This window comes from Aquarana catesbeiana, linkage group LG06 (genome assembly GCF_042186555.1).
Source record: "Aquarana catesbeiana isolate 2022-GZ linkage group LG06, ASM4218655v1, whole genome shotgun sequence".
In the NCBI taxonomy this organism is placed as follows: Eukaryota; Metazoa; Chordata; class Amphibia; order Anura; family Ranidae; genus Aquarana; species Aquarana catesbeiana.
This window is the reverse complement of record NC_133329.1, coordinates 235,131,007-235,152,268: the sequence shown is the minus strand read 5'-3', so window position 1 is coordinate 235,152,268 and position 21,262 is coordinate 235,131,007. Positions and strand designations below refer to the sequence as shown.

Genomic DNA, 21,262 nt, shown 5'->3' with positions numbered 1-21,262 from the left:
AGGTGTAGAATTAGGTGTGTCACAGCCAAGTACTTGTGGGCAATCTGCTTTTGGTACACCGACGTCAGATTGTACCAGGCAAATTTCCCTGCCCCAGCTGCTGCACCGCCGAAAGAAGTTTGCTCCCAGCCATCCACATGCCCAGCGGTTGACTGCTAGCTTGGCAAAATTGCTAGCACTTCAACTGCTGCCTTTTCAGTTGGTAGACTCTGCCCCCTTCCGTGAGTTTGTGGAATGTGCGGTTCCTCAGTGGCAGGTACCCAAACGCCACTTTTTCTCACGGAAGGCGATTCCGGCTCTCTACCGGCATGTGGAAGGCAATGTCCATGCCTCGCTGGACAGGGCGGTCAGCGGTAAGGTGCATATTACCGCTGACTCATGGTCCAGCAGGCATGGACAGGGACGTTACCTAAGTTTCACGGCGCATTGGGTGACTCTGCTGGCAGCTGGGAAGGATGCAGGACAAGGTGCAGTAGTGTTGGAGGTTGTTCCGCCACCACGCCTCCAAAATGCTGATTGTGACACACCTCTCTCCTCCACCCCCTCCTCTTCTTCTTCCTCCATGGCCTCTTCCTCGGAACCAGCGGTGCTCCGTAGGCGTTCAAGGGGCTACGCAAGTACGCAGGCCAAAAGATGCCATGCGGTGCTTGAGCTGGTGTGCTTGGGGGACAGGAGCCACACTGGGGCAGAGGTTCTGTCAGCTCTGCAGGGGCAGGTTCAGAGGTGGTTGACGCCACGCCAACTTAAGGCAGGAATGGTGGTTTGCGACAATGGCACCAACCTCCTCTCTGCCCTCCGACAGGGACAAATGACCCATGTGCCCTGTTTGGCTCACGTCCTTAACTTGGTGGTGCAGCGGTTCTTGGGCAGGTACCCGGGCTTACAGGATGTCCTGAGGCAGGCCAGGAAAGTCTGTGTGCATTTCCGCCGGTCATATAATGCCAGTGCTCGGCTGACGGACCTCCAAAAAGGAGTTTAACCTGCCCAAGAACCGCCTAATCTGTGACATGCCCACCAGGTGGAACTCAACGTTGGCCATGCTGCAGCGGCTGCACACGCAGCAGAGGGCCATCAATGAGTACCTGTGCGACTATGGCACCAGGACAGGGTCAGGGGAGCTTGGTTTTTTTTCCCCACGCCAGTGGGCCATGATCAGGGATGCATGCACTGTCCTGTCACCATTCAAGGAGGCCACGAGGATGGTGAGCAGTGACAGTGCATGCATCAGTGACACTGTCCCCCTTGTCCACCTGTTGGAGCACACGCTGCGCGGAATAATGGACAGGGCACTTGAGGCAGAACAGAGGCAGGAAGAGGAGGACTTCCTTAGCTCTCAAGGCCCCCTTTATCCAGACAGTGTTCCTGCATGCCCGCCGATCACACAGGAAGAGGACGAGGAGGAAGAGGAGGAGGAGGAAGATTGTGTCAGTATGGAGGTGGAGCCTGGCACTCAGCATCAGCAGCAGTCTTTAAGGGATCAGTCCCAAGAAACACATGGACTTGTACGTGGCTGGGAGGAGGTGGCTGCGGACCATGTCGTTCTTAGTGACCCAGAGGACTCCGGACCGAATGCCTCAGCAAACCTACGCTGTATGGCCTCCCTGATCCTGCAAAGCCTGCGTAAGGATCCTCGTATTCGTGGTATCAAGGAGAAGGACCAATACTGGCTGGCAACCCTCCTTGATCCACGTTACAAGGGTAAGGTTGCGGACCTTATCTTGCCATCGCAGAGGGAGCAGAGGATGAAACATCTTCGGGAGGCCTTGCAGAAAGGTCTGTGCAACGCGTTCCCAGAGACTGGGAGGTTACAAACTCCTGTTTCTGGACAACGTGTTGCTGAGGCTTCGGTCAGTCAAAGAAGGAGCGGTGGAGAAGGTGGCCGTCTGACCGATGCGTTCAGACAATTTTTTGGTCCGCAGCCCCAAGGTATGATCGGTTCCAGCAACCATCACCAGCGTCTGTTTTACATGGTGCAGGAATACCTAGGGGCAAGATCAGACTTGGACACCTTTCCCACCGAAAATCCTCTGGGTTACTGGGTCTTGAGGATGGATCACTGGCCAGAGCTTGCACAGTATGCAATTGAGCTACTGGCCTGTCCTGCATCCAGCGTTCTTTCGGAACGCACATTCAGTGCTGCTGGAGGCGTGGTAACCGATCACAGGGTGCGTCTGTCCACCGACTCGGTCGATCGGCTGACCTTCATAAAAATGAATAAGTCTTGGATCACCACCAGCTACCAAGCACCTGATGCTGATGTAACCGAATAATTTTTTTTGAAATCTCAGATCCCTTCAAAGACTGCCTATGCTGATGCTGAGTGACTATCCCTGAGTAATTATCCTCTTCCTCCTCAATCATCACGCTGATAGCTTGTAAGAACATTTTTGGTTCTGGGCGCCACCACCAGTGCTTAAGGCACAATTTTTCAGCCCCTGTTTAACAGGGGCGTGTAATTACAATTTTTGATGTAATACTGTGCAGCAGGGCTCGTTCCTGCGTTCCAACTAGAGTGTCTGAGGGGTTGCAGTGTTGTGGCACCAGCACCAGTGCCTAAGGCCTAATTTTTCAGCTCCTGTTCAACAGGGGCATGTAATTACAATTCTTGATCTAATATTTCACAGCAGGGCCCTGTGAGGGCTTACAGTGTTGTGGCCACAGCAACACCTAAGGCCCAAATTTCTGCTGAGTATATAGGGCAGGACCCTACTTTCAAACATCTAACTTACAAACGACTCCTACTTGCAAACGGAAGGAGACAGCAGGAAGTGAGATGAAATCTACCCCTAGGAAGGGAAATTCTCTCCTGTAAGAGTTAATATGGGAAAACAATTTCTCCTTTCCACTGATGCTTTCCAATCCTTGTTCCACAAAAAAACCCAAATTTTCAAAAAACATTTTTCATTGGGACAAAAAAGTGAGGTGAAATCTTCTGAAGAGGAGGAAAGACAGCAAAACAAATGTCACAGGGGTGATAACCCTTCCCTATGTTTTCCAAAAAGCTTAGAAAAGATTTTTTGGCTGGAGCTAAACACGTTAAAAATGTTCAAAATTACAAACAGATTCTACTTAACAACAAACCTACAGTCCCTGTCTTGTTTGCACCGCCTGTATACTGCTGTTCAGAGTATATAGGGCCTGGTGGCCCCACACCTTTCCTTATTTTAATTTGGGTGCGGGGTTCCCCTTAATATCCATACAAGACCCAAAGGGCCTGGTAATGGACTGGGGGGTACCCATGCCGTTTGTCTCACTGATTTTCATCCATATTGCCATGACCCGACATGACATTAAACCCGCAAGCAGTTTTAAATGAGATTTTTTCCTTTAAAAATGACATTTGGTGCAGGGACTGTTCTAAACATGGGAAACACGCGTCACTTTACAGGCATACTATAGACACCCCCCAGGTACGATATTTAAAGGAATATTTCACTTTTTTTTTTTTACTTTAAGCATCATTAAAATCACTGCTCCCGAAAAAACGGCCGTTTTTAAAAGTTTTTTTTGCATTGATACATGTCCCCTGGGGTAGGACCCGGGTCCCCAAACCCTTTTTAGGACAATACCATGCAAATTAGCCTTTAAAATTAGCACTTTTGATTTCGAACGTTCGAGTCCCATAGACGTCAATGGGGTTCTAACGTTCGTGCGAACTTTCGGTCCGTTCGCGGGTTCTGGTGCGAACCGAACCGGGGGGTGTTCGGCTCATCCCTATTCTGGACACACTGACTCCCCTAAGATGCTCTTTTTATACCTGATCAGGTTACTGACCTGTTGCCAATTAGTTGCAAAATGTTCCAGCTATTCCTTGTTAGTACCACTTTGCCAGCTTTTTGTTGCAGTGTTACAATTTAGACATGTTGCTACCAATTTCAAATGTTTTAAAAATCTTAAAACTGTAAATTCTCAGTTTAAACATTTGATATATTTTGTTTGCCATAGAAAACCTGGGTGTACAAGATTTGCAAGTCATTGCATTCAGTGACTTTTGAAATCGGGGCTGTATGTATTATACACTTTGAACCAACCAAGCAATTAGACCACATAACTGGTTACCTCCAACACCACAGCCTTTATTTGTACACTGCACATATTGAATGATCTAATTACAATCGGGGGGGACTTACTATGAGATGACCACTGAGAACACCCAGGGGGTGTGTGAAAAACATTAAACATCCATTGGGCTGAGGCAGCAGTTAGTGGCTAGCATTTCTGCCTTAGGAGCACTGGGGTCCCTGGTTTGTATTCTGGTCAGGGTGCCATCTGCATGGAGACTGCATATTTGTGGCTTTCCTCCCACACTGAGAAATGCTTAATGCCAGCGATTTTTTTTCCTTTCCAAAGTGGCCTACTTGAACTAATGTGATTGCATAGTAAAGTGTTGGTGCTATAGATGCCTATAACAAACCCAGGTGAATGAGAATGCATGCAAGCATCTCATGGTCATAGAAATGGAGCATTTTGCCCATAGAATTTATGAATACAAAAATTGAAGACTGGGATCAGGTTTGAGTTAAACTTTTCAGAAATGTTAGTTTTTTTTCCACTGGTACCTGAAGAGCTCATTAATCTGCCCTGCTTTATATTCTACAGAGGATTTCTCAGGAATTGCAACTTGGGAGTTAGGATTTGAGAATCACAGCCACCCCAAAAAGGTGAAGTAATCGATGCTCCAGTGGTGAAAATTCCCCATTAATGGCTAAAACTGTGCTTTTGGTGGGATCATGTTTAATACCAGATTCCCAGTCCTATTACCACAAAGGTCATTCTACCTGGGTTCGAGAAAATTTTTTTTTTTTTTCTTTACTGCTTTAGCGACATGAAACGGTTTCTCAACATTACCTGTATTAAAAACATTCTTAGGAAAAACAATTCATCTGCTAATCTTTGTGCATCCAATTAGGACAACCCCGTTTTTATCTTCCAAAAAGGAAAGGCGTGCCACAAAGGCAAAAAAATAAATAAAGTCACAAGCCAGGCTTTGAGCCACACAAAATTAAAATAGAACAGGGAAGAACATGCAGCCATCTAAGCCACTACTGCTGAAAAAGGCACATGTTAGGCGATCGTGTTGACCAGACCTGGCAGGACTTGGCTCTGTTTCACTGCATCTACAGAAAAATTATGCTATCCCATATAGTAGATCAGAGCACTTACAAGATACATAAATGCTACCAAAAGATTTATACTTAATCTTAGTGTATGAATGTTATTGCAGCAGTTCATTAAGCTTTTCAGCCAAAAAAAATTAACCTTATGGCAGATTTTTAGGGTACTGTTTTACAGCTAGATGGTACAGCATTGGTCTTGCACCACCTAGTGCCTATATTTCCAATTCTTTTTTTATCCACTTCAGCGAAAGTTTTCCGAGAGACATTATTTCAACTTTATGTGTCAAACTTTATCTCTTCTCCTTTTTCACATCATTGTGGATTGTTTCCGTCACATCTTTATTATTTTTCCCTTCTAGGATATTCTTAAATAATTTTAAAAACCGACGACAAAACGCCTTCTATAATTATAAACCCTATTATTATCTTAATCTCTCTCAGTCCCTCTTATTTCCCCCCGCCCCCCCTCCCCCTCCCCTGTGTCTGGTCCGTTCCTTTATGTTGTTTATTTATCCACTTGGCTCTGCACCTATTCTCTTTTATCCTATCTAAATAAATATCCGAGACTTTGTAGTTTTTCCAACTTTCCCATCTACTAGTATCCCCTTTCTCTCCTCCTTCCATTTTGTAGTGATAATCTATTTCCTTTAGCCAGTTTCTAATGTCTGGTTTTCCACTTTTTAGCCAATTCTTGGGAATTAAGGCCTTGGCCGCATTCAGGAGGTTAGGTATTATTGATTTTCTATATTGTTTCTTAGGTTTATTGTAGATATGGAAGAGACAAGTCCAAATATTTTGTTCTATTTCTTCTCCAGTTATTTCTTTTGTTATTTAACACTTCCTTCCAGTACTCCATTATTATTGGGCATTCCCACCATATGTGTGTGATCGTTGCTATTTGGCCACATTTTCTCCAACACAAGGAGGTTCTATCTTGATGGAATCTGTGTATTTTTACTGGGGTCATATACCATCTTGATACTAGTTTATAATTCATTTCTATGGTCTTCATGTCCCAAGCCTTATTATATCCCATTTCTATCATTTTTTCCACTTTTTGGTTATCTATTTTTAAATTCATTTCTTTTTCCCATTGATTTATATATTCTGGTCTTTCTTGTGCTTCCAAATCTGTCAGTATACTATAAATTTTTGATGTTCCGTTTTTTAATGGTGTTTCATTGCTACATAGCTTTTCCAGTGCAGTTAATTTTGTTTCATCTCTCAGTGGGTGTGGTATTGTGCTTACTAGGTGCCTTAGTTGAGTATACTTCCATTCATTCATCTTCCATCCATACCTTTCCTCTATTTCTACTCGTGTTCTTATTTTACCATTTCTAGTGATATCTTTCAGTTGTGGGTTACCTATTCCTTGGATTTCAAATATTTCCCTCCCAGGGGTGAAGAGATTCGATCCTGTGAGTGCTAATAGTGGTGAATTATATTTCCATTCATTAAGTGGATGGTGTCCCAAATTTTAAATACATTTTTTGTTATTTCGTGCGTGTCGGTGTCCAATATTCTATATTTCCGTGGAATCCAAATATTCTTATGTAGTGTGGCTCCACTTATTGTGTTTTCCATTTCCACCCATTTTTTTTTCATTTTTCTCATTTGTCCACTCTAACATTCGTGTTAAAACTATGGCTTTATAGTACCTACTTATATCTGGAGCGGCAAGACCTCCATGCTCCTTTTTCCTTGTGATCAGCGTGTAATTAATTCTTGGTTTTTTATTAAGCCATATGTATTTTAGCAGGATTGTTTTAATTATTTTAAAAAAGCTCTGCGGGATTTTTACTGGTAACATCTGTAATCTGTAGTTTATTTTAGGTAATATTGTCATCTTAAACATATTTATTCTTCCAATCCATGAAAGTGGCTGTATTCTTAACTTTTTCATTTCTTCTTTGACCTCATTGATCAGTGGAATAAAGTTTGCCTGATAAATTTTTTCGACTCTAGGAGTTATTTTAATTCCAAGGTAATTTAGTTCTTTTACCCAAGTGAATGGGAATTCTTTTTGTAAAAACTGAACTTCCTTTTTCTCTAGACCTATGTTTAATATTTCCGTTTTTATTGGATTAATTTTGAAGTTTGACAGTTCTCCATATTTTTTTAATTTCTTTCAGTATGTTTGGGAGTGACACTCTTGGGTTGGATACATACATCAAGATGTCGTCCGCGTAAGCAGCGATCTTATGCTCTTTTCCTTCTAGTTTCGCTCCTTCTACCTCTTTGTTATTGCGGAGTGTTGCTAATAGTGGTTCTAAAGCCAATACATATAATAGTGGAGACAGTGGACAGCCTTGCCGTGTTCCATTCTGCATCTTAATTTTTGGAGAGAGTCTACCGTTTACTTTTACGACTGCTGTCGGGCCATTATACAAATTTGTTATCCACTTCATCATTTTTGTCCCGATACCCAAATGCCGCAATGTATCCATCATGAAACCCCAGTCTACCCTGTCAAATGCTTTTTCTGCATCCAATGACAGGAATAGAACTGGGGTCTCATTCTGCACCTTCTTGTGCAACATCAATAATGATTTTAGGCTGTTGTCCCGCCCCTCTCTCCCCGGGACAAAACCAGTTTGGTCCGAGTTGATCCACAGTGGGATTAGTTTTTTTATCCTAGTGGCCAGGATCTTGGAGTACAGCTTCATATCGGCGTTCAATAGGGCTATTGGCCTGTAGCTTGAGCAGTTAACTTTGTCTTTCCCTTCTTTTGGTAGTATTGTAATATGAGCTAATAACGATTCACTTCTTATTTCTTCATCTTCCCCTAGGGAATTCATATATTCTAATAGTTTTGGAGTCAGCTGTTCTTCAAATTTTTTATAGTATTTGACCGTAAACCCGTCTGGTCCTGGGCTTTTTCCTACGGGAGTTTCCTTTAATGCCAGTTTTACCTCTTCATGCGTAATATTTTTTTCCAATTCTTCTAGTTGGTCTATTTTTAGTTTTGGTAAGTTTGCTTTTTTTAAATATTCTTGTATCTTCTTTGTTCTTGTATTCGCTTCTTTCCAACTTTCCTGTCCTTTTATTGCATAAAGGGAGCTGAAGTATTTTTGAAATGTTATCGCTATATCTGTAGTTTTATTTACCACTTCTCCTTTTTCATTTTTGATCTTCTCAATGTAATTCAAAGACTTCTTTTTTTTTACCAGATTTGCTAGGTATTTTCCTGGTTTATTACCCCATTTATATTTTTCTTGTACTACTCTGTTGTAGTCCTTCCTTTCTTCTTGTTCCATCCAGTCTTTTAATTGCTCTCTTTTGAGATAGTAGGCCGAAGATTTTGTTGTTTACTTGATTTTTATGTTTTCGTTCCAATTCATAAATTTCTTTAATTATTTGTTGCATGTTTGTTTTCCTTTCCTGTTTTTTTCTTGCCCCTATGGCTATTAACTTGCCCCTAATAACAGATTTATGCGCCTCCCATATTGTTGCTTTCGAAACCTCTGGTGTATCGTTTTCCTCAAAATATCTTTTAATTTCTTCTATGATGCTTTTTTCGGTCTCACTGTCTTCTAATAAAGTTTCGTTGATTCTCCATGGACCCCTTTCAAGGACTTCTCCTTTTATTTTCATTCTCAAGGTTACTGGGCTGTGATCTGAGGCGGTTATTATGCCTATTTTTGTTTCTTCTATTTCTTCCAAGTTTCTATGTTCGACCATGATGTAATCCAATCTGGAGTAAATTTTGTGTACTGTTGAGTAGAATGTGTAGTCCTTTGTGCTGGGGTGCTGAATTCTCCAAGGGTCTATTAGTTGCTGTTCATATAATGTTCTTTTTAATTTCTTTAGTTGATTTACCTCTTTGTCCCTTACTCTTGAGGTACTGTCCATTTTATTATCCATGCTGAAGTTGAAGTCTCCAGCTAGTATTAATTTTCCTTGCTTGAATTCCATTAGTATTTTAATTATATCTATCAAATATTTTTTAGGGTTCTTATTAGGACAGTAGACATTGGCCAATGTATATTTTACCCCGTGTATAGTTCCTGTAATAAAAAGATATCGACCCTCCGGGTCTATTTTCCTTTGATCTATTAGAAAACGTACATTTTTCCCTATACCGATGGCTACTCCTTTGGCCCTTCTTATTGGCGAGTCTCCTTGATACCATGTTGGTATGTTTCTTGAATAAATTTTGGCATTTGAGTTTTGGGTTATATGCGTCTCCTGTAGGAAAATGATTTCTGCTTTACTTTTTTCTAGTTCTCGGAGAATGATGTTTCTCTTCCCTGGGGAATTTAGTCCTCGGACATTGTAAGAGATTATTTTTATGCTGTTTACGTTTTCCATTCTTGTGCCTTTTCTTCCCCGCCTGTCCTCCGGCCCTCCCCCCCACGCGGTCCCCCTAGGTGAACGGATGGAGGGGACACCCAGCGGACGCACGGGGTCTCCTCATCTCTTGTCTCAAAATAGGTGCGCCTATGTAACCACTCATGTGACTCAGACCTTTCCCTCCCCACCCTCCTTCCCTCCCTTTTCCCTCCTCCCACCCTCCCCCTCCCTTTTTTCTGATATGGGTTTTTTACCCCCATATTCTCTAGAGCTGAGAGCGTTTTACTTTGTTTTGTGGGGCACGCTCTGCCCCCTCTGCTCTATTTATTGTGAGGCGGAGCTCTGTAAGACACCCTATTCCCCCCCTGCCTAAGCACTAATAGGGCGACCCCCTGTCCACTCCGTGAGTCCCTGTCTTCCTCTCCCTGCATTTTTGTTGTGTTTTACCAATCCTTTCACTTTCCTTTTTTCCCATCCCATCAACCCCAGCCCCCCCCCCCCCCCCCTTTCCACTCTAAGGCCCCTTGCACCGTTGTGTGGTATTTTCTCAGATATTAATTTCCTCGAGAGTCCACATCTTGATGTCTGATCCTTGAATTTACTTGCCACTGCAGGTCATCTCCTGTCGTTATTCGCTCCTGACCATTTGCGTATTTTTCCAGTTCTGGGGAGGGGATTTCTAGTTTGTTGCAAAAGTCCGGAATCTCCTCCACATGTCTTAGCCTCGCACTTATTCCGTTTTTCCTTGCTATTAGACATGCTGGAAAACCCCAGTTGTATTGAATTTCTTGCTCCCGGAGGATTTCTAATAATGGCTTTAGTATCCGTCGTCTTTTCAACGTTTCTTGAGATAAATCTTGAAATATATTTGTAATTTACCTCCCGCAAACTCTATTTGTGTTTTCCTCTTTAGGTTTATCCAGATCTGTTTTTTTTCTTACCATTTTTCAAAGCGTACGATTACATCTCTAGATGTTTCCCTTGCGAACCTTTGAGGTTTTTTTACTCGAAAGACACTTTCTATTCCTATTGTGTTAGTTGTTTCCTTTCCCAAGATTTGGTTGAAGAGATTGTTCATTTTTTCTATTAGATTTTCTGCTTGTTCTGTTTCCGGTAACCCATGTATTCTCAAGTTTTTCTTTTTATCTCTATTTTCTTGCTCTTCTATTTTATATGATTGTTCCTGTTGTTCCCGTTTTAATTTCTTTATTTCGTCTTCCAGTTCCTTTGTTTTTTTGATGTAGGTCTACTTTGCTCTCTACTTCTTCCACTCTGTTTAACATATATCCCATATCTTTATGGAGTGTTGACATCTCTGCTTTTAGGGAATTCTCTAGTGCCGCGAACATTTTTTCCATATCCTGTTTTGTTGGCAACTGTGGCCCTTGTTGTCCTTCCTCCTTTCCTCTGTCTTCCTCTCCCATTTCTGGCTCCATTCTGGGTTCTGAGAGGTGGCTGGTTTCTGTTTGTACTTTATACTGGCCTTTTTTATCCTTGTTGTCCTTCTCTTTTGTATCTATTTGTCTGCCCTTTGAACCCACTTGTTTCTCTCCTTCTCCGATTCCTTGCTGTATATACCTGTTCATAGGGCCTGGACTTGGGCCTAGGCTGGTCCTAGGTGATTTCGGTATTGCTCCCGCACTTGTTGTTTTCCCCTTCATGTTTGTTTCTATGGCTGGATTTATAAGATCTTCGAAGCTGCCTTCCAGAATACCCCTTGATTGGGGTCTCTTAATGATGAAAAAATCTCCCAGCCTTCTTAAATTGACTTATTTTTACTAATATTTCTTTTGTTCCGTTCTCATACCCGGCATCCTCCCCACAATCCAATAATAGAAATAATTAATGAGATATAAGTAGTCCCCGTTTTCCAGAAGTTATGTTACTACCTTAAGTACACTAAGCATTCCTTGGTGCTGTTCAATTGTTTAAACCATAGTATTAAGTCCCCATGCACACGGACGTCTCCACAGCTGCTTTTCTGAGCCCTTTCTGCAGCTCAAAAAGGCCTGTCTATGTCAGTCCATGGCCTCACGCCCACCTAGGCGTCTCTGAGCCGCAAGTGGCATAGGCGTTCCTGAGCTGCAAGAAAAAAAAAAAAAAACACCACGCTCAAAAACGCTATTGCAAAAATGCTGAAAAAAGTTAAAAAAAGTCACTGCAAAGACACCGGCGTCTTCACAGTGCTTTTCTAACCGCCCGTGTGCATGAGGGCCCAGGTGCTCAGCAAAATAATTCAAATGTTTTAGCGATATAATGCAATCTAATTCAAGTATTCAGCAAGATGATTTATATATTCAGCAGTATAGTTCCAGTATGAGCTTATATGTTCCACATTTTTGTTACTATGAAATTTCTTCTTATTCTATAGTTTGTACTATCAAGCCTATAGTTAGTACCATTTGCAAAAAACAAAAACAAAAAAAACAAAAAAAAAAAAATTCACAAGAAAGGGAGATACTGCAGCAGCAGCAAGCAGGTGGGGGCTGGGAGACAACTCTTCTGTTGGCTTGTCTTTCACCTTCTCCTTCTCTTCTCCCCTGCCCCCCCCCCCCCTGTTTTTATTGTTTTTCTTAGCTCACTTGATTCTACTTTTTCAGCTCTTTCGCCTTCATTTACTTTCACTTTTCATTCCATTTATTTCATTTTATTTCAATGTGATCTTTCCCTTTCCCTTTCTTTTGTTCTATTACTTTTCCTTTGCTTGTTCACTTCAAGACAATTGCAATAGAAAAGAGCAAAAAACAAAAAAAAAAAAAAAAAAAAAAAAATCACAAGAAAGGGAGATACTGCAGCAAGCAGGTGGGGGCTGGGAGACAACTGTTCCGCTGGCTTGTCTCTCTTTCACCTTCTCCCCTGTTCCCCCCCCCCCCCCCCCCCCTGTTTTTATTGTTTTTCTTAGCTCACTTGATTCTACTTTTTCAGCTCTTTCGCCTTCATTTACTTTCATTTACTTTCGCTTTTCATTCCATTTTATTTCATTTTATTTCAATGTCTTCTTTCCCTTTCTTTTGTTCTATTACTTTTCCTTTGCCTGTTCACTTCAAGACAATTGCAATAGAAAAAAGCCAAAAGAGGGAAAAAAAATTTACAATTTAACATTGGTGTCTGAAGTCTCAAATTCAACTAAAGAACTAAGCTTTAATCAGTCACCTGCCATGACATTTGGAGTTCACTACATGGTCCTAAAAATCAGTCTCACCATTTGTGTCCTCGAGTACTAAATGGCATATGTAAATGCAGTCCATTTACTACTTACCAGTATGTTAAGTTCTTGACTGTGCATCAGTTTCACTATTTGGTCTACAACTCCTGCTGACACAACAACATCAATTCTATCATTGGCACCATCCGAGAGATAGGACATTGCCCAACATGTATCAGACAAGATGTCTTTGTCCTCATGGTAGAGAAGCTGTGTTAGCACTGGCAATATTTGCTTAACAGCCTGAATGGGCGGGTATGGGTTTTTATTGCGACAAAGGTTAGACAGGGTCCATGTAATGTTCCGGAGAAAACCAACCTACAATGAAAGAAAAAAAAAAAGAAAAAAAAAAAAAAAAATTATAATATATTTCCATGTTTAAAACAAATTTTAAGCGTTAAATATTAAACAGGGCATGAAGCAAGAAATGGGCTGAATTAAATCATTCCATTAACAGTGGATGTCATGGCATAAAGTGAGGAAAACTGATTAACAGTCCAAGTCTCGACATGATATAAAATTGCAGAAGTTTTTGAATTTTTTGATCCTAAAATCTCTAGACACGTCTAAAACTGAAGTGAATTTAGCTTCTTGTGGAATCAGCCCTTAACCTGAGAAGTTAGTTGATAGAGGCTACAGAACTATGTGAATCACAAATATGTGATATGGGCCTGCTGTGTACATATTGTAAAATGCATGAGAATCTGTTGCAGCTGTGATTTACCAAGAGAATACAAATGGCTAATGTGGCAATTAATCTTTGTATGCGTTTTTGAGAACTCACAATGACACCTGCAGTTAGCAAATTTGCTTTTACAGGAAAGTACCTGTGCAGACAAATGAAATTCTCCATCTCTTTGGGCCAGGTCATGTTCTATTAGCAGCAACAATACCCATAATGAGAAATTTAGAGATTTAACTTTGACAAGTATTTTCAACTGCTAGTAAGGTAGCAGCAATATTTGTCCCTTTCAAGTGAGCAAACTCTAGGATTATACACGTTTGTCATTTATGTAAAGTTCTCAAGTTTGACAGTTTCATCTATGATATGAGTGTCAAGTCCACCAAGTGCTCAGAAAGCAAGGTAGTTTTGGCAGCCAGTGTGATTAGTTCAAAAGATTACATTTGTTCTTAGTTAGTAAGCATGCCAAGTTAGTCTGGCTACCAAGGCAAACATTCACCAACTGCTAGAGCACACCAGCAGCAATACATTAAAGGCTTTCAAAAGGCTTGAAAAACATGTAGAAGATTATGTACCGGTGTCTGTGGTGTCACCAAGACTAAAAGTGCTGAAACCACATTGCAGCTGATCAATATGTCTCTGTAGATCGGACCGTCACCTGGAAAGAATGATTACACATTACTAAGCGACTAAAAAAAGGGGAAGAAATACCTTTTAAATGAAAGAAAGTTTGTCAGGATTAGACTATGTCAGACAACTTCTACTCAAACTATGCCTTGCCAGTCCTAGAGATTATGGGGTTTGTAATTTTACAGTAGCGGAGAGCCACTCACTGCACCTCACTATAGAGAACTTAAGTCATGACACACAGACTAGCTCAGCCATTTAAATACTGACATACCAATATGTAAACCCAATAAGTGGCTTTTATCCCAAAGAACATCACACATTCTAAAAATTTAATGAGAACAAAAAATATTTACACTATGGGATTTACTCATAACTTTCAACAGGGCTTAATAGTCTTCACACCCAACAGGAAAATGGATTCCATTTAGGGCGGCACAGTGGTGTAGTGGGTAGCACTCTTGCCTAGCAGTAAAAAGGGTCACTGGTTCAAATCCCAACCATGACACTACCTGGAGTTTGCATGTTCTCCCTGTGCCTGCGTGGGTTTCCTCCGGGTACTCCGGTTTCCTCCCACACTCCAAAGACATGCTGGTAGGTTAATTGACTTCTGTCCAAAAATTGGCCCTAGTATATGAATGAGTTGGGGACCTTGAATTGTGGGCTCCTTGAGGGTAGGGACCGATGTGAGAGTGCAATGTATGTGTGGAGCGCTGTGTACATTGTTGTGGAAAATTTTATGTTATGTATTGTCATAAAAAGAGTCTCCCATTGTCTGCTCTCTCCCAGCCCACTCTGAAGAGCTGACTGGGGCAGACTGAGGCTGGTTGAGACCTGTTCGGTAGTGGAAAACTTCCTGGTGTTTGGAGAGGTGTTTGCAGAGAGAAGACATGTCCACCAGCAAAGGGCCCCTGTGCAATGCACAGAATGATCGTCTGGTGGGGGTGCGTTCGCTCTGCAAAGACATTATCGGTTTAGCGGTTGTGTCCTCTTGTCACCCCGGTATGCCTGATCAACATGTGTGGGGTGCCATGACGTACACCTGCAGATAATCTCTCATCCACGAGGAACTCTAGTCATCGTATTTGGTTATTGTATATTGTATCATGTCCTGCAGTAATTGGTGGTTGTTTTGTGTTAAATCCTTATATGGTCATTCACATCCTGTGAGGTCATATCCTGTGTCCATTTCTTGTGAGGTCACAAGCTTTGTAAGAGGTGTGTGGCTGTTGGAAGCCCAACCCTCGAGCTTTGGGACTTCCTTTTGATATGCTAATAAAGTGGCTCACTCACAGCTGAGAGGAGGCTGGCTGGCAGAGCAATGTTGGAGCTAGTACCATAAGCATGTGTTGTGTCTATTTGTGAGGACGGGGCACACACACACACACACACACACACACGAGGATGGGCTACAGCAGAAGGAAAGACATATGATCAAAAGGTGAGATGCATTTATATCATTAGACAAAATTAGAAACAGGAGATTTGGTTGTGTGCAGCCAAATTTTGCTGTCAACATTGACGGCGCTATATGGGTACCTTGAATAAAATAGATGAGCATCTTAATGAGACAATGTACAGAGATAGGGACAATTGTAGACACACACCCATACTCACTCAGGTTGAACTGGATGGACTTGTGTCTTTATTCACCCTTACTAACTATGCAACTATGATCCAAGTAAAGATCACTAAAAGCAGAGCATGTCAGCACATTGCAGGGGGATTAGTTTCCAATGGAGTCAAAAAGGAAACCCTAAATCGTGGGATGGGAGGCTAGTGATAACGCCATCAGGGCTCTTCAAACCATTCACTGGGCCCGCACGTACGATCAGCTGCCTCCCCATTTGATCCTATCTACCGATGCAGAGAAGGTATTGATCGCATAGACTGGGGATTTCCTTAACAGTCCTGGTGCGACTGGGTTTGGGTCCTCATATGCTACGCTGGACTTCAGCGCTATACGCATCCCCTACTGCTCAGGTGAAGGTGAACGGCGGTCTCTCCTCGGTGTTTCCTATCCGGAATGACATGAGACAGGGATGTTCACTTTCACCCCTCCTAGTCACACTGGTCTCTGAGCCATTGTTGCAGAAAGTCCAAATGGGGTGCATGTAGGTTCTTCGGAACACAAGCTTTCTGCCTATGCGGAGAATAGGATGTAGAGGATCCCCTTGTCTCGTTGCTGAACCTGATGGGAGAGATGTCCAACTTCCAGATTAACATTAAACATTCTTCCCAACCAGAGTACAAGTCTCAGAATTAGCCTTCTGGCTAGCAGCCTGTTTCCAGTTTCCCCAGGCACGGTTTGCAAGGGTACTACTGTTAGCTCAGCCACACATTAAACAAATATGTTCCAGCATGGGGCAAGGGGCAAAGAGACCACTCAAAAGACATGCCTGTGGCCTTAAAGCCAGGTGTGAAAACTGAACTGGGGTCACCTACCCGAGGAAGAGCTGGGAATAATATGGACACGGTCCATGAGCAGACCCTTGTTAAAATTTGGGTCGGTCTCGATTTGCTGCCAGATATGTACTGCAGGTTTTAACATTGTTGAAACCGACTAATGGAGAAAAAAAAAAAAAAAAAAAAAAAAAAAAAAAACACGAATCGGTGCAACCTTAGTTCTGGCATGTTTCAGAGCTTACACAAAAAGTTTGGAAAATTGATTGCCAAGTTTCAAAAATGCTTCCTTCAGCTGGCTGTTGGGCTGCCATTGTCAGGTTACAAAATGAAGAAAAAAAAAAAAAAAAAAAAAAATAGAAGTTCAGCCAAAAAAACTCTATGCCGAGCAGTCAGCAGCGGCTTGTGTGTAGGTGTGTGCAATAGGAAAGGCAGCAGACAACAGAAACCCCATAGCAACTATGGGTGACGTCACTTCCCAGCCATTTCACAGCCATTGTCGTTCTCTCCTGCACACAGCATCTGCCGCTGGAGACTAGACTGGCTACAAAAAAAAAAAAAAAAAAGCATATATAGTGATTTTTGCTTTACGGGGTTAGATAGTTAGATGTCAGACGTTTCTTGCAGTTAGGAATAAAAACAGGGAGGGGTGAGGCGCCGACCTGAGTGTAGTATTAAAAATGATGATTTTAATAGGATAAGATTAAAAAACACTTACAAGATAGAATATGCATGCTCGTCAAAGTAAAGTACAGTCCTGGCATTCCACATGGCTCTGTGGGTCCCACCACTGTTCTGAATAGCTGGAAAGGATTGAGAAGCTGGCTTGAATGGATCAGTGTTTCTCCAGGAGCAGAGGAACCAAGCAGCTCCACACAGACCAGCATGGACCATGGAACAGAAAGTGATATCATCAGCATCCGATTGGACCTAGGCAGGGTTGGAATCTTGTCAGAGCTGCAGTGACGAAAGGCTACGCGCTCGGAGCTGACTGCTCCTTCTATTTGCCTCAGAAGCATCCATCCACTACAGCCACAGACTATACCCCTAAGGATTACTCCATCTGGAGCGCTAGAAAAACACTGACTATACTGTTTCTTGCAGTTGGCCACCAGGGATGAGCCGAACACCCCCTGGCTCGGTTCGCACCAGAACATGCGAACAGGCAAAAAATTTGTTCGAACACCGTTAAAGTCTATGGGACTCGAACATGAATAATCAAAAGTGCTAATTTTAAAGGCTTATATGCAAGTTATTGTCATAAAAAGTTTGGGGACCTGGTTCCTGCCCTAGGGGACATGGATCAATGCCAAAAAGTTTTAAAAAAACGTCCGTTTTGTCGGGAGCAGCAATTTTAATAATGCTTAAAGTGAAATAAAACTGTAATATTCCTTTAAATTTCGTACCGGGGGGGGGGGGGGGTGTCTATAGTATGCCTGTAAAGGGGCGCATGTTTCCCGTGTTTACAACAGTCTGACAGAAAAATGACATTTCAAAAGGAAAAAAAAAAAAAAAAAAAAGTCCTTTAAAAAGTACTCGCGGCTATATGAATTGGGCGGTCCGACAATACACATAAAAGTTAATTGATAAGTTAAATTGATAAAAAAACAGCATGGGGTCCCCCCAAAAATCCATACTAGACCCTTATCCGAGCACACAACCTGGCAGGCCGCAGAAAAAGAGGGAACGAGAGAGCGCCCCCCCCTCCTGAACCATACCAGGCCATATGCCCTCAACATTGGGAGGGTGCTTTGGGGGGTCCCCCCCAAAGCACCTTGTCCCATTGTTGATGAGGACAAGGGCCTCATCCCCACAACCCTTGCCCGGTGGTTGTGGGGGTCTGCGGGAGGGGGGCTTATCAGAATCTGGAAGCTTCCTTTAACAAGGGGACCCCCAGATCCCGGCCCCCCCTGTGAAATGGTAAGGGTATAAAAGTACCCCTACCATTTCACAAAAAAAGTGTCAAAAATGGACAAGACAGTTTTTGACAATTCCTTTATTTAAATGCTTCTTTCTTCTATTTTCTATCTTCCCTCATTTTCTTCCTCCGGTGTTCTCATCCGGCATCTTCTTCCCTTCTTTGTGCTCGGGCCGCTCCGCATCCATGATGGGAGGCTCCCGCTGTGTGATGCTTCTCGTCTGACGGTTCCTAAATAAAAGGGAGGGCGGGGCCACCCAGTGATCCCGCCCCCTTTAACGCACAGGGAATTCCCTGTCCGCCTCCTCTGATGTCACGGGGAAAGCCTCAGGGAAGTCCCTGTGCATCAGAGGGGGTGGGGGTCACCGGGTGGCCCCGCCCTCTGTTATTTAAGAACCATCAGAAGACGAGAAGCATCACAGCGGGAGCCTCCCATCATGGATGCGGAGCGGCCCGAGCACGAAGGAGGGAAGAAGATGCCACGGAGGAAGATGCCGGACGAGAACACTGGAGCAAGAAGCAGAGGGTCGGAGGAAGGAGGAAGAAACTGAAGGAAGATAGAAGCATTTAAATAAAGGAATTGTCAAAAACGGTCTCGTCATTTTTAACATTTGACACTTTGTTAAATGGTAGGCCCTTACCATTTCACACGGGGGGGGGGGGGGCGGGATCTGGGGGTCCCTGGTTAAAGGGGGCTTCCAGATTCCGATAAGCCCTCCGCCCGCAGACCCCCACAACCACCAGACAAGGGTGGTGGGGGATGAGGCCCTTGTCCCCATCAACATGGGGACAAGGTGCTTTGGGGGGGGACCTCCCAATGTTGAGGGCATGTGGCCTGGTACGGTTCAGGAGGGGGGGGGCGCTCTCATCCCCCCCCTCTTTTCCTGCGGCCTGCCAGGTTGCGTGCTCGGATAAAGGGTCTGGTATGGATTGAGGGGGACCCCCGCGCTTTAAATTTTTGGTTTGGGGTTCCCCTGTGGGGAAATCCCATGCAGTTTTTATCAATGAACTTTTATGTGTATTGTCGGACCGACAATTCATATAGCCGCGAGTACTTTTAAATGACTGACTTTTCCTTTGAAATGTCATTTTGCTGTCAGACTATTCTAAACACGGGAAACATGCACCCCTTTACAGGCGTACTATAGACACCCCGGTACGAAATTTAAAGGAATATTACACTTTTATTGTTTCACTTTAAGCATTATTAAAATTACTGCTCCAAAAAAAAAAAAAAAAAAAAAAAAAAAAAAAAAAAAAAAAAAAAAAAAAAAAAAAAACACGGCCTTTTTAAAACTTTTTTGCATTGATCCATGTCCCCTGGGGCAGGGCCCAGGTCCCCAAACACTTTATGACAATACCATGCATATAAGCCTTTAAAATTAGCACTTTTGATTTCTCCCATAGACTTTTAAAGGGTGTTCAGCGGCTTTCGAATTTGCTGCGAACACCCCAAATTGTTTGCTGTTCGGCAAACTGGCAAACAGCCGATGTTGAACTCGAAGCTCATCCCTATTGGCCACCAGGTTTGCACATTTCAGGAGAGATTGTCCCACTCCTCTTTGCAGATCCTCTCAAAGTCATTAAGGTATCGAGGCTTATGTTTGGCAACTCAATCCTTGAACTCCCTCCACAAATTTTTCATGGGATTAAGGTCTGGAGACTGGCTAGGCCACTTCAGGACCTTAATGTGCTTCTTAGGCCACTCCTTTGTTGCCTTGGCCGTGTGTTTTGGGTCATTTACATGCTGGAATACCCATCCACGACCCATTTTCAATGGTCTGGCTAAGGGAAGGAGGCTCTCGTCCAAGATGTGACGGTACATGTCCCCATCCACCTTCCCTTTGATGCGGCATCATTGTCCTTAGCAGAAACACCCCCAAAGCATAAGGTTTTCACCTCCATGTTTGATGGTGGGGATAGTTTTCTTAGTGTCATAGGCAGCATTCCTCCAAACACAGCGAGTTGTGTTGATGCTAAAGGGCTCGATTTTGGTCTCATCTGACCACAACACTGTCACCCAATTCTCCTCTGACTCATTCAGATGTTCATTAGCAAACTTCAGATGGGCCTGTACATGTGCTTTAAGCAGAGGGACCTTGCAGGTGCTGCAGTATTTTAGTCCTTCATGGTGTAGTGTGTTACCATTTGTTTTCTTGGAGACTATGGTCCCAGCTGCCTTGAGATCATGGACAATATTCTTCCATGTAATTCTGGGCCGATTCCTCACCATTCTCATGATCATTGAAACTCCATGAAGTCAGATCTTGCATGGAGCCCCAGACTGAGGGAACTAATGCAAAAAAACTGTCAATCTGCGAATAATCACACCAACTGTTGTCACTCTCTCACCAAGCTGCTTGGCGATTGTCTTGTAGCCCATTCCAGTCTTGTGTAGGTTTACAATCTTGTCCCTGACATCCTTTGACAGCTCTTTGGTCTTGACCATGGTGGAGATTGGAATCCGATTGCATCTGTGGACAGGTATCTTTTATACAGGTAACAAGCTGAGATTGAAATATAAAGCCTTTGTGCTACTATTATGTATTAGTGGATGAATTAAAATGGTGAATTCTTATCCTAACGTGATCAAATCCTAAAAGTGCCTATAGTGCATAAAAGTGTAATCACAAAATTGAATAATAACTGTCTGCAGCAGAACCTAAAGTGTATCACAATCCACTCAATACTAATTATAAAAGTGATTCCGCGCTACAGTATATATTTTCACTCAATAACATAAATCAAGTGTCAAAGCTTATAAAATGGATTGAAAACAGTGTAAAAAATTGTACACAATAGAAAATTCATAAAAAGCCAGGGCAAATGATTTAGAGTAGTATTAGTCTCTTGGCAACATTATCCAAAAAGAAAAAAAATTGTCCACAAGAGGGGCACAAATTGTAAAGAAGGGATTTCAATGTATATGATGGACAAGGAGGGGTTAAAAGTCCCACAAATTATGGTCACAGAGCCCTCACCTTCATAAACTGCTTAAAAATCGCATATAAAATGGT

At 42.8% G+C, this 21,262-nt stretch overlaps 1 protein-coding gene across 1 annotated transcript in view; it reads right to left on the bottom strand.

Moving 5' to 3' along the window:
- Window positions 1–21,262, bottom strand: part of KPNA7 (karyopherin subunit alpha 7) — a 151,296-nt gene that overhangs the window by 75,939 nt on the left and 54,095 nt on the right. The window contains exons 6-7 of the mRNA XM_073633075.1: window positions 13,873–13,955; window positions 12,670–12,933 (exon numbers count right to left, since the gene is read on the bottom strand). Coding sequence (XP_073489176.1) covers window positions 12,670–12,933; window positions 13,873–13,955 — 347 coding nt within the window. The remainder of the gene's footprint in view (window positions 1–12,669; window positions 12,934–13,872; window positions 13,956–21,262) is intronic.